Genomic DNA, 13,245 nt, shown 5'->3' on the forward strand with positions numbered 1-13,245 from the left:
GAATACTTTCAGATACGAATTTTAAAAAGTGATGTGTTGTATACTAACTGTATCTTCCGTTCAATCCGAATCAGTTTTGAAATCGAAAAACAAAAAAGGTGATTAGAAGAAAGCAAGACTAGACAGTGTTCACCAGAAGGTCTTCGACAGATTTTTATTTTGTATCAAATTGTTTGAGGTAAACATACACTTAACGCTTTACATGATCAAAAAATGAGTAGGGAGAAGACACTACTGAAGTTGAAAAAGTCCAGTTACTGTCGGTAAAAAATGAAAAGTGTAAATAAAGGTTAAGTCAAGTTTTTATACCAATGTATCTTGCCTTTTGCTGAACTCCTTTTGATATTTTGTGGGAGTCGATGGCTGTCCGGTTCAGTGCCATTCTACTGTAGAAACCAAATCTTGCTTTCCATATTGCATACTCTTGTAGTTAGCATGCAGTAGGCTACAATTGGGACATACTTTTACCTATTTATTTTATCATAACTTCCGCCTTGAACTTGCCTCCTGCTTATATGTAATGTCCGTCTCATCGCTGGTTGTTTTCACTCGGAGGCTCAGTCGATGTGACGTAACTTCCGCTGCAGTTGATTTGACTTGTTTGTCAGAATTGCCAAGAAAGCTGCCGATTTCCCCACTAAAACTCACTTCCAGATGTAGTAGGTGCACCTGGGTATTTTTCAGCATGCTGCATCTGACCACATGTATTGTGACATGGTAAAAAAAATTTCTTTCATACTAAATAGCAGTGGACTATGGGGATTGAAATGCAGCCAATGTCTCTGTGTGTCTGTGTGTGTTTAGAGCATGAGGCCCAGGCTTGTGTGTCTAAGGACAGGGGTTGAGTGCAGCCATTAGCAGCTCCATCTTGTAGACAAAGTTCCTTCCCTCCATCTTGCTCCAGTGAACCTCTTTGTACGGCCCGCGCAGGTTGCTCCACTTCCCCTCCTGGATGACGTCGCTCTTCGGCAGCTCTTTGGTTTGGTTCCGCGGAAACTGGACCAAAACTTTGCAGCCGCTTTCCGGGCCGTTACGCACTGAATTAGACAAACAGAGACACACACACACGCACACGCACACACGCACACGCGCACACGCACACACACACACACACACACACACACACACACACACACACACACACACACACACACACACACACACACACACACACACACACGTTAATACAACAACCATACTTCATCATGGATTAAATATTAATTGCAACACTCCCTTGCTAACCCCTCCATTTGGGAGAATTTACAGAAGCTACGATGGCCTTCAAGGACGCCCACTTTGTATAAAAAAACGCGTAAAGGCCGTCAAGCTTTTCCATTCTGTGCTCCTGTAGAAACCTGGCGGTGCAACATGGCGGCTTGGATATAATAGAATATATACAATATGTTGTACATTTTTCTAAGATTATACACACATTTAAACATACCGTACTACTGTCTGTTCTGAAAAACACCCCAATAAAAATTCCACACACTTTTCAATATTATTCCGTATTACCCTAAAAATTGCCTTAAGGTATTTTAACAACGTTACATAACTATTATACATGCTGATGATTCGATGCACTCCAGGGTTTTTTATGTGTTCGGTTTTCCCTCAGCTTGTATGAACCTGTCTTGATGTGAAGTGGTTTCACAAAGTTCCCACATGGGACTGGGTGTGGCTGAGCTGAGATTAAGCTACACGTGTTGCCACACATAATGATAGTAATACTGGAAGCAATGCAAGAGTTTCTACCTTAATTCAAAGCAAAAATATTCAAATCTAACTCAATAACTTAAAATGAAACAGATATTATCTCTGTTGCATTGCATTCTGGTTTATAATGGCTAATATTGGTTGTAAGAAAAGTATTTTTTACCAATTCTGAGCTGACAGGCTCAGTTTCAGGGGGTTTAAGACAGAGGAGAAGTTCCTCTCTGGATCTTCACAATAAGTATGATCATTATTTTTCTATGAGTTTACATTGGGAATACTGTAGAAGAGCTTAAACACAATAGTATAAAAGTAAATCATAGAAGTTCTTCCTTTGCATTTTCACCTCATAATAACCAACCTCCCTAGTATCAAGCTCAAGTTTATTTATATAGAACAAAGTGCTGTAAGATACAAATCAAAATACAGCAAAGCAAGTAAAAGACAAACAATACTGAATGCATTATAAGTATCAAACAAATTAAACTTTGCCATGTTCAGAAAAAACTAAACAAACAGAACCCTGGCCTCACCTGAGATGGCGTACTCTCCGTTGGGAGACGCCACGGTAACAGCGGAGGCGTTTCCGATGCTCTCCACGGGTCCCAGGCCGACGTGGTTACTGAAGCTCAGGACGTGCCAACCCATCACCTTGGCCAACTGCTGCACCGCATGCACCTGGTGCTGAGACATCTGGGATGAGGTAATAATGACACAAGGAAAGAAGGGAGATTCATTAAAAACGTATCAATCGTTTTAATATACAGACAGACAATAAAACCTACCAGATGGCATCACTGTGACATTTAAAAAAACCTTTTCACTTTGAGTTCACACCATTGTACAATCTAACATAACATGGTTACATTTAAAAGTGACAGTTCTGCAGAATGCTTGTTGTCAAAATCAGTGAATATCTCCTCATGACATAAATCCAGTGTTAATACACAGCCTAAGCTCTGTAAAACAGGCATGTTGTCAGCTATGGTTAGACCCCTTTACATACCCTTTGTTTACATACCCATTTACAGCGCACACGCAGTACGGAAAGGTAGCAGATCAAGAGTAGATATTCACTTATTTTGATGAAAAAGGTGATTTTGATAACAAGCTGACTCCACCTTTAAGGGCAGTAAACTTTCCCTGCGTTCCGAATCGCATACTTTCTACTATATAGTATGTAGAAAAAAGATTTAGGATGTCCCGATTCTTGTGGCCAGATTTAGGATGGTTAGAAGTACCCGGATGTCCTACTTCATCCGGCCAAGATTGTTAGTGTTGAAAAGTGCATCCTATTTGGGCGATTCTGACCCACAATCTGGTGCGCACGTGAAGTGACGTCACATCGACGAAGCCTCCATATGAAAACAAACGGGGATGTGACGGATATAAAAGCAAGAGGCAAGATCAAGGCGCAATGTTATGATGAAATAAGAGAGTAAAGTATGTCCCAATAGTATGCCTACTGCATCCTAACTAGATTCTTTTTATCGTTGGATGTAGTATGTAGAATAGAAAAAAGAAAGAGTATGCGATTCGGAACGCAACCATGTTTTAAAATCTCATAGCTTCTCTGCCCAACACACTCCTGCTTTATTAAGCCGCTGATATAAGCGCCAGATATAAAAGCAAGAGGCAAGATCAAGGCGCAATGTTATGATGAAATAAAAGAGTAAAAGTATGTCCCAATAGTATGCCTACTGCATCTTAACTAGAACGCAGGGAATGAGGGAAGGTGTTTGTACCTGAGAGAGGAGGAAGTCCTGCAGCTCTTGCTCCTGGTGGGACAGTGTGACGACGCGACCGTCTCTGTGAACCACTCGGATCTGCTCCACACCGATGTTCAACTGCAGCTGGATCGACCTGAACACACACACACACACACACACACACACACACACACACACACACACACACACACACACACACACACACACACACACACACACACACACACACACACACACACACACACACACACACACACACACACACACACACACACACACACACACACACACACACACACACACACACACACACACACACACACACACACACACACACAGATCATCAGTGACTTTATCATCACTTATCTGAGTGTTCACGAGTGTCGGTAAAGTAATAAAGTAATAGCGACCAACCAAGTGCCAGTAATTAAATACTAGAAAGTTCATGAACCCTTTAAAATGTCTGTATAACCTAAAATGTTATCAGATATTTATTTAACTCAAGATTAATACAAGATAAAGGAGTTAATTCAGAAAAGGGGCAGCGCTTTTTAGAACCTATTTTGATCCCAAACTCTGAACATAACATCCCGGCAGCAGGTTAGCTGTGCAGCCTAAGTAGCCATGGTGATTGAGCCAGGTAAAAAGAGAAACACCTTTGTGACACTGAATAAGCTGACTTTAAAAAGGTTCTCCGAGGAACTTTCAGTTTGTGTTAATTCTTGGACCCCCTTTGGACAAAAGCAGTAGAGTTTTTACTACGCCAGCTGTTGTTCCTGGGTGAGCGTATACCCATGACAAAGGCATCAAGAAAAACTATATAAAAATTGCTTTCTCTGCACTGATAGTCTTGTTTGCTGTCACATGCAATATAAGATTATCAGAGGAAAAATGTGACTGTTTCAGAAATATTTAAGCTATTTAAGCTCAAAATACCTCGCTAAGCTGTTGATCTCGCTTCATAGTGGCTACACCCCTCTGGGTCTTTACTATCAAAGCCTGGGCTTCACCACTCAGGTCTGCTGAAGTGTGTCAGGCCTTTTGTTCAGCCTTTACCAGTCCGTGTACAGGTGAACAAATGGAGGAAATTCAACACTATTGTTGCTCACCACAGTTCTGTTTGTCCAATAAAAATGACTCCTAGAACAATGCTTGTTACATTTCAGAAGGTCAGAAAATAACCGCAGGGTAACATGTCAGGATCCATAGGTCATGATGACAAACATGCTACAAGAACAACAATACTACCCGGCTCAAGTTTACCAACGAACACATGGATGAATTAGAACTAGAAGAATGTTGTGTTGATTTTTGGTTTAAAACAACAGAGCATTGCGGTCATCCAAGAAACTTATTTTAGAAGTCCCACGCTCAAGATACAGACTGTGGGGTGATCGCACTTGTTACCCCCTGACATACATCACAGACGCAGCTCATTTCAAATCCTATTTATTTAGAAATAATTAATATACAGTTAGTGCCGTGACAATTTTCTATTCTTCAACTCATCCTGCTTTTGTGATTTTACTGCATGTGTTACGTTTTATTGTTTCCTTGATGTAAAGAACTTTGGAAACCTGCTGGTTGCTGTTAAGGGCTAGAAAAAAAAATGTATTGATTAAAAGAGAAACGAAAACCAAACACTGCATTCCAGCATTAGAAGCTCATCCCATCTGTAAAACAGTGTCACGGTCTGTAGCTGCTTTGTTTCCTCGTGACACTGGCGTCTTTCAATCATTGATGGAACTATTGATCCTCGATTGTACCAAGAGATTGATAACAACAGCCGGGTCATGCAGCAAGACAATGACACACAAGTCACCAAAGAATTGATAAAACATAAAGAATTCAACATTTTAGACCCAGTTGTCTGGAACGCAGGCAGCATTATAAAATTAGCAGCATTTTTTTTATTATTGTGGTATATTCCAATATTTAAATGTGTTTTTTGTTAAATAGCCTGTACAGGTTTTTGCCCCACCCACACATGTTCTATAATGTTTTATCACTATGTGTTTATATATTGTTTGTATATAAAATAAAAAAACTAAACGAAACTAAAAGCAACCCAGCTTCTGTCCCTCATCTGCTCCACTTACTTGCAGATCTGCTCGTAGCCCTGTGAGGTGATGAGAACCTTCACGCTGGACTCGTAAACATCGTTGATATTGGACCAGTGAGCCTGGATCTGAGGGTCTTCTATCCGGCTGGCCAGGCTGTCGATGGTCCGCGCCGTCCTGGGGATCACACACAATAAGGCCGATGAATGAAAACTGAATATTATATGTGCAAAAAAAAAATCATGCATTAAGAACTTTTTTTAATTTAATTTATATGAAAGGCAGATAGATGTCTTTTTTTTTTTTTTTTTTTTTTAAGATATTTTTTGGCATTTTTTTATGCTTTATTGATAGTGCAGATGGACAGAGGTGAAATGGGGCAGAGAGGGGAGTGAAATGCAGAGAACGACCGCGGGTGGGAATCGAACCCGGGTGTGCTGCTGGGCCCGGCCCGGGAGGGGGACGCCCTACCAACTGAGCTAAAGGCGCCCCCGAAAGGCAGATGTCTTTTTAACATTGCATTTCCTTCAATTTATAAAAAACATGAGCTGGCTCAAAGACTTAATAACATTATCTTGCAAAAGTCCATTATCTTATTTTGATAATTGTTGGAAGTCTAAATTGTAATTGCAGTTTAAAAGAAATTAATTGCACAGTCCTATACTGCCTTAACAAAATACTTAACTTTTTATTTTTTCTTCTTATAAATGTATTTTCCTGGGATGAATAGACACAATGTATGCCACCTTCTGGCCAAATGAGGCATTACAGACAGTGAGGAGAATGTTGAGATGATATTGTATGATGTGGACTGAGAATTCAAATCAACCAATAAAACTTTATTGTCTATCACATAGGGCCAGACAATTGCCTTCAGTTTGTGGCTCCAACAACATAAACCATATAAGACTCACATAAAATCACACACAAACAGTTAAAACACGTGTGTAAAGTAAAGCTGCATGAGAAAGTAGTGTCTATTTTGGGGCGCCCGTGGTGTTAGAGCTGTATGTCATTCCCCTCTCTACCCCATTTCACCTCTGTCTCTCCAAACTGTCTAATAAAAAGCAAAAATGCGAAAAAAATAAATTAAATAGTGCCTTTTTGTTCATTGGTTGTTACCTGCTGCGTAGGAAGATGTGTTTGGCCTGTTTGATGATCTTCTCCAGCAGCCCTTCACTCTGCTGTAAACTGCTGATTTCTGCTTTATCGTACGCCATGGGACCCGCCAGGCGCTGACGCTTGTGACCGAACGGAGCGCTCGCCGGATGGGGCATCACCACCGAACTCAACTGCTGCTTGTGGAACTGAAAAAAAGATACAAGGTTGGTCAATTTAATGAGTGTCAAATTAAACCTTTTTTTAAGGCAGGAAGTGGATTCTTATCTTACTTTCTTATACTAACTGTGATTGTAAGTTTTACGTCACACTTTGCTTGGACCAGTTTAAATGCACAAAGCCAGCGTCATACTGGCCGGATTGCCGTTTCGCCAATATGCAGGAATCTCTGTGTGAAAGGGAGTTGAGTTTCACCTCTCTCATCATCTGGTGCAGGTTGTGTTCCAGAACGTAGAGATGGTCGTCGGGTTTTGGTTTCTCTGGAGACGATCGCTGGTTCTTCTTCTCTCCGGTCGAGTGGCAGAGAGAGATGGAGAGCTGCAGACCTACGGGGGGAGCACAGGGACATATAAGGCAGGAGTGAGTTTGCTTTATACCTCCATAATGAAGGAAAATCAAAGGCATAGAGATGATAAATAAATAAATTAAAATATCTTTATTTTATATTTTATTTTATTCTATTTATTTATTTATTTTAATTTTATTTATTCTTAAGCTTTTTATTTTCTGACCTGGGAAAGGCTGTGAGATGATCTGATTCTTCACCACGATGTGCGGGATCTGGGATTTAATCTGGACGGCTTCTCTGGACAGCTGAGCGAAGATTTCTTTACAGAGCAAAACGTTCTGAGCCGCTTCCAGCTTCACATGCCACAGCTGAGTTCCTGGAACGGAAGAAAAGAAGATATCGACAGGATTATGAATGGTCAGGGAAGACATTTTCAAAAGAGGTAATTTTTTTTTATTGTATTGTGTCGGTGTGTGTGCTTTTGAAATGGACAATTTTCAGATCTGTATCATTCATGTAAAGTTGGTGAGCACACAATGTAGCTACATTTGAGATTGGAAATTTAACACCTAAACATTTGGTAACTCTATCGGCAGATTTCAGGCAGTTGCTGAACCAGTTTTAAAAGTCAATGTCAAAGTCAAATTTAAAATGTCATGTCATATCCTCTGTACCTGCTTTAGTCTTCGGCGGTCTCCTGAACAGATTGACGGTTCCCAGATCCCCGATGTCTGGAGCCTGTTTCTGGATGGACACCTGAAGAGACCAACAGCACTCCACCGTTACAACTAGAATGATTCAAACCCTTCACTCTGATACAGTGCAGTTATTAGAGGAGCTTAGAGGACGTCTGGTTTGAGTTAATATTAGGTTGCAGCAAAGATGCACACAGGCATATATCCTTGTTCACATAACAGAAGAGCTTTATATTTGAATCAAAAGAGCCATTTGAGGGCGCTCCGGTGGTGTAGTGGATAGAGCGCGTACCGTATTGGCTCCGGCCTTCGCTGCAGTGGTCGCGGGTTCAAATCTGACCCGTGGACCTTTACTGCAGGTCATCCCCCCTCTCTCTCTCTCTCTCTCTCTCTCTCCCCATTTCAACTCTGTACTATCTAATAAAGCTTGAAAATGCCAAAAAATTATCTAAAAAAAAAAAAAAAAGAGCGATTTGAGAGAGCCATGTTTAGTTTCCCTCTCACCTTGATATAAGCCGATCCCTCCAAATCACTGGGGATCTGAACGTCCAGGGGGCAGTAATCCTCCGGGAGCTTTTTGTCCAGATCGATATCCGTGTTCTTGATCACCTCAAACGTGCCGTGGTGAGGGAACAGGGAACCTATGGGTGAGTAGGCAAAACACGTTAGCTTGGGGCTAGACGACAAGTGATAATTGTTGATGATTTTTGAGTGTAAGAATTTAAATGTAATGCATTATAGAAAAAAATACCTCCCAAAATATTATGTTAATTTTCCTTCTATGATCAAACTGATTTATATATATATATATTTTTTTTTAGATTTTTTTTTTGTTGCTTTTTTATGCTTTATTGATAGTGTAGAGACAGAGTTGAAATGGGGCAGAGAGGGGAGTGACATGCAGAGTACGACCGCGGGCTGGAATCGAACCCGGGTCTGCTGCTGGCCGAGGCCCATGGGGGGGGGACGCCTTACCAACTGAGCTAAAGGCGCCCCAAACTGATTTTGCTTTTGAGGTCAAATAACCCAGGGGTTATTGCTAAAACAGGAGCCTTTCTTAGAAATGTCCTGCCATTGTTTAAGTAATGTTTTTTTTTTTTCCTTGCCGTGCACCATTGTTTTGGTTTGTTATGATTTAACTAGATTTCTGTGCTCCACGCCATGTGCTATGGCCGTGAGCCGTGAATAAATAAATGAAATGAAAAATAAAGTGTCCTCACATGACTTAGAACAGAACAGGACAGATATGTTTATTTTAGAGCAGATCTTTTCCGATTTTATGCCCCTGTAAAACCAAATCCAGAACATCCTTCTATCTATGTAATTTGGGGAGTTAGTTGCATTATAGTAAAGCATCTGAAAAGAGTTATAGGCATATTTATCAATCCAAATGAAAGACATTGTCATTCGAGTCTGATAAACTGTACAGAAATTCGGTTTGCAGGTATAAAGTCTACGGTCTATTCTAGACAGTAGAAAAGCAGTTTTCTTTAACTAAGCTTTATCATATTTGTGAATATTTATATTAATTTCTATTTTTTTTTAAAGCTTATTCAGACACCCGACTTTGATATCATATATTGATTTCTACTATGTGAAACCTAGTTAACAGATGCTTTCAGATTCCATTAGATCCTTTTATTTTGATGATTTTATCAATTTTTTTTTACATACAGACAAAAAGACAGAATAAGTAGACACATACAATACACACACAATCTTAGATCCTGTTTACCTGCGCTGCGGTAGCTGAGGTCTCCCAGGATCTTGTCTCCCACTTTGCGTAGTTTCCACTGAGAGCGAAGTCGCAGCAGCTCAGAGTTGAAGTCTCTCTGTCTCCGGTTCTCCTGGTTCTCTGCCACAGACTTACTGAGCTTCTCCGCTCCCTTCAGGAGCAGCTGAGCGGCCGTGCCCAGGGACTTCTTCTTGCTGATCAACTGGAACACCTGCGGGGTCTAGAGAGGGCAAGAGACGCCGCTATTAATGCATAGAGGATGGTAACGTACGGCACTATGATTCATGGGGGGTCTGAAGCAAAGGGTGAGACACTGCGGTTATGAATGCACATGGATGGGAACTTAGGAACCTATGATTTAAGCAACAATGAATACGAAGATGGAGTCACATAATTGGGCAATAAAAACAGTCTACTGTTAAGTTAAATGTACTCTAATAACTTATAAAACTGTTACCATTTTATTCATTCACATTAATAAGACACTAGTTCTGATGATAAAATGAGCGTAATTTTTTTTGGAAAAGAACAAACAGATTTCATAATGCCCTAGAAACTGTCAGATAGGATAAGGTGCATTACTCTCTGAGACACATAAAGATCGTCATCAGAATAAACATTTCGACAGTGTTTCAACCACAGCTGTATATAATCTGTAGGATCTTTATTCAGTGTTGCCCCTACTCTATGTTTACAGATATTCTTTAGTGTGAGACGTTGTTATTAATGCATAGAGGATGGTAACGTACGGCACTATGATTCATGCGATAGCGGAAAGAAGGCGGATCTTTATTCAGTGCTGGCCTTTCTCTCTGTCAGCATCTGAAGTCCTCCTGCATCCACACTATTCACACTTTACTTTAGTATTACCATGTAAACATCTGGTCAATGATCAAATTCCTTCTTGATTTTCTCTACTTATTACATCTATTGCAGTATGTCCGTCCTGGGAGAGGGATCCCTTACTCTGTCGACTCTCCCTGAGATTTCTTTAAAAAAAAAAATGTAATCCCGGTAAAGGTTTTTTTTACTGGGAGTTTTTTCTCAGCCGAGCTAAGGGTGTAAGGGCAGGGTGTCATATTGTATGGAATGTAAAGACCACTGAGGCAAATGTCTATTTGTGACATTGGGCTATACAAATAAAACTGATTTGATTTCTAGCTGATAAGTTTCTCATCAGTTTACCTTCCCGGCATTAGGATCCTGAGACACGGGGTCCAGAGCCATGTATTTCTTCTCCTTCACCACGCTCAGCACGTCGTAGAGAACACACATCTCCGTCAGGGCGCTGCGCAGGTTGTTCCTTACAGAGTCCCAGGGCCACAGCGACGGCTGGAATTTCACTGTGCCTGTGGGAAGAAGGTTTATATTTTAGGGGGCGCCCTTAGCTCAGTTGGTAGGGCGTCCCCCCCCCATGGGCCTCGGCCAGCAGCGGACCCGGGTTCGATTCCAGCCCGCGGCCGTTCTCTGCATGTCACTCCCCTCTCTGCCCCATTTCAACTCTGTCTCTACACTGTCAATATAGCATAAAAATGCAAAAATAATAATTAATGTTTATATTTTTTATATATATTTATGTTTATATTTTATCAAAACAGGTTCCTACTTTTCTTGAAGTTAAAGTCCTTAACAACACAAAAATAACTGTTTTTTGGAATGGAAGAGCTGTGCAATGTGTAAATAATCTCAGACTGAAATGTATACATGGTATTCAAGTCATGTTTTGACAAGTGGGAACCGTGACTAACGTTCCTTAGCGTTACAATAACAGTCTAAGATGGAACTTCACTGTGCCTGTGTAAAGGAAACAGCAACGCATTAGTATAGTATAATATTCCTATTATAGAAGAATGTATGTTGTTAATTTTAAATCAATCCAGCTGTTATCTGAAGGAGCAAAGTGTGTCATTAAGGTGAAGAGACTTTGCTTTACATTCATTATTATGTTTTAATTGTGTTTAATATTTATCATAACAGGTTCCTACTTTTAACTAGGTTAAAGTCCTTAACAACAAAAAAAACAGTTTTTTGTAATGGAAGAGCCGTGAAATGTGCAAATAATCTCAGACTGCAATGTCTCCATGGTATTCAAGTCACTTTGATGAGAGTGTAGTTGAAAACATCAGGGTTTTATTTGAAAGAAATGTGTTAAAAAAAAAAAAAACACCCTGACAGTTTGTGATCTACCAAATTTCCTCAAAATTTTAGGAAAATCCAGAAATGTTTTGACAAGTGGGAACCGTTACTTAGCGCTATAATGACAGTCTAAGATTGAACTGAGCTCTGCAGCAATACGTGATGGATCCATCTTAATCACAGAATCTAGCTTTGAATCCTTATTTCTCCTAAGCATCCATTACCTTCTTCTTCCTCCGTCTCCTGCTTCCACTCTCTGTCGCGCGGTTCCCCCTCCACAGACGCCCCCTCGCCCTCCTCGTCCGACCCCTGACTGAAGTCGATTCTCTGGGCTAACTTGGCCAGGTTCTGGGACATGGACAGCGGGGCAACGTAGGTCTCTGTCCCATCCAGAGCCACTTCCTGCACCTGCTTCTCACAGGACGACTCGATGCTGACCCTCACCGCGGGACCGCCACCCGACATGATGACAAGCTGAGGAGGACCAAGGACACAAGATGAGAAAACTGTGCTGCTGACATTCTTTGGCTACATTTCATTATCTAAAATGTTTGTTTACAGGATTTTCCTAATTATTTTCTGAGGAGGACGAGGATCACAAGCAGAGAAAAAACAACCACTCAACCATCAAACTGTCTGAGACACAGTGGAGCAAAAAGCAATGCAGATTAGTGGATCTGTGCAACCTAAAATGAAGTATATGATGGGTTATTGTATGACGTATATCTATTGTGATGTTGATGATAAAATCCATAAGTATCATTAGAATGAGTATTGTCAAGCGCATACTTTTGGTTTATGGTCTCTGTACTAATAATGGTGTCTTGTAAGCCTTTTTGGACTGGGCATAATATATTGTTTAAGCATGACACAATAATACAGTTCAATCAATCTATTTAAATGTTAATTATTTTATTGTATTCAAAGCTATACAGGTGCTATACAATTAATCTTATTATTTATACTAGTAATAATAGCAACACGAGTGTTGTATGAAACAGTATTTACAAGCCTGAGAATAACAATCAAACTGTGATTCTCGTCTACTCTACATTGTAGTTATGATAAGTATGACGGTTGACGAGCTGTTGGTTAGCTGTTCGATTACCTGTCTTGTCTTTAACACCTTTAATAAAGTGTTTTTATCATAAATGTCTGATTGTGATGCTAGGTCTAGCTAGCGACGATAGCTTAGCGTTACCTTCCTCTGCTAATATCTCTGGATAAAAACCCCGAGGCATAAAGAGAAACGTCTAACTAACAGAATCATACATTCCCCTCGTGAGTCTTACCTTTGATATTCACAGCAGACACAAATTTGAGAGATTTTTCGCTGGAAATGTGGGAGTTTATTGATTCGCTGTTGTGAACGGCTCATTCATCGCTCGCGCACTCTGCTGCCCCCTGGTGTCTTGGCAACGCTTCTTTAGTTAAACGTTTTATCTTCTAGTAATACGCCCCTGGACATTCCTCGAGTTCATTTCTTATCGTTTTAATTAGTGAATAAAGCCATTGATGTTTTACTTTATATAATGTATATAAGGAATAT

General features: G+C 40.4%; 1 protein-coding gene across 1 annotated transcript; it reads right to left on the reverse strand.

Moving 5' to 3' along the window:
* Positions 1-128: 128 nt before the first annotated feature.
* med17 (mediator complex subunit 17) lies at positions 129-13,094 on the reverse strand. Its single transcript, XM_080053892.1, has 13 exons — positions 12,989-13,094; positions 11,921-12,170; positions 10,746-10,909; positions 9,561-9,780; positions 8,330-8,466; positions 7,805-7,886; positions 7,354-7,506; positions 7,037-7,167; positions 6,626-6,810; positions 5,543-5,680; positions 3,459-3,576; positions 2,247-2,406; positions 129-1,037 (listed from the first exon to the last, which is right to left on the reverse strand). The coding sequence occupies exons 2-13, from the start codon at positions 12,159-12,161 to the stop codon at positions 829-831; spliced, it is 1,938 nt and encodes a 645-aa protein (XP_079910018.1). The 5' UTR covers positions 12,162-12,170; positions 12,989-13,094; the 3' UTR covers positions 129-828.
* Positions 13,095-13,245: the final 151 nt, after the last annotated feature.

Source organism: Ammodytes marinus, assembly GCF_949987685.1.
Source record: "Ammodytes marinus genome assembly, chromosome: 3".
In the NCBI taxonomy this organism is placed as follows: Eukaryota; Metazoa; Chordata; class Actinopteri; order Uranoscopiformes; family Ammodytidae; genus Ammodytes; species Ammodytes marinus.

Bases quoted from the DNA above. Each gene is read 5' to 3' on its own strand.
- med17 (XM_080053892.1), bottom strand. From the start codon at position 12,161: ATGTCGGGTGGCGGTCCCGCGGTGAGGGTCAGCATCGAGTCGTCCTGT. The intron at 7,887-8,329 runs GTGAGAGGGAAA...TGGTCTCTTCAG, and splicing joins AGGGATCGGCTTATATCAAG to GTGTCCATCCAGAAACAGGC. The intron at 5,681-6,625 runs GTAACAACCAAT...TGTGATCCCCAG, and splicing joins CACATCTTCCTACGCAGCAG to GACGGCGCGGACCATCGACA.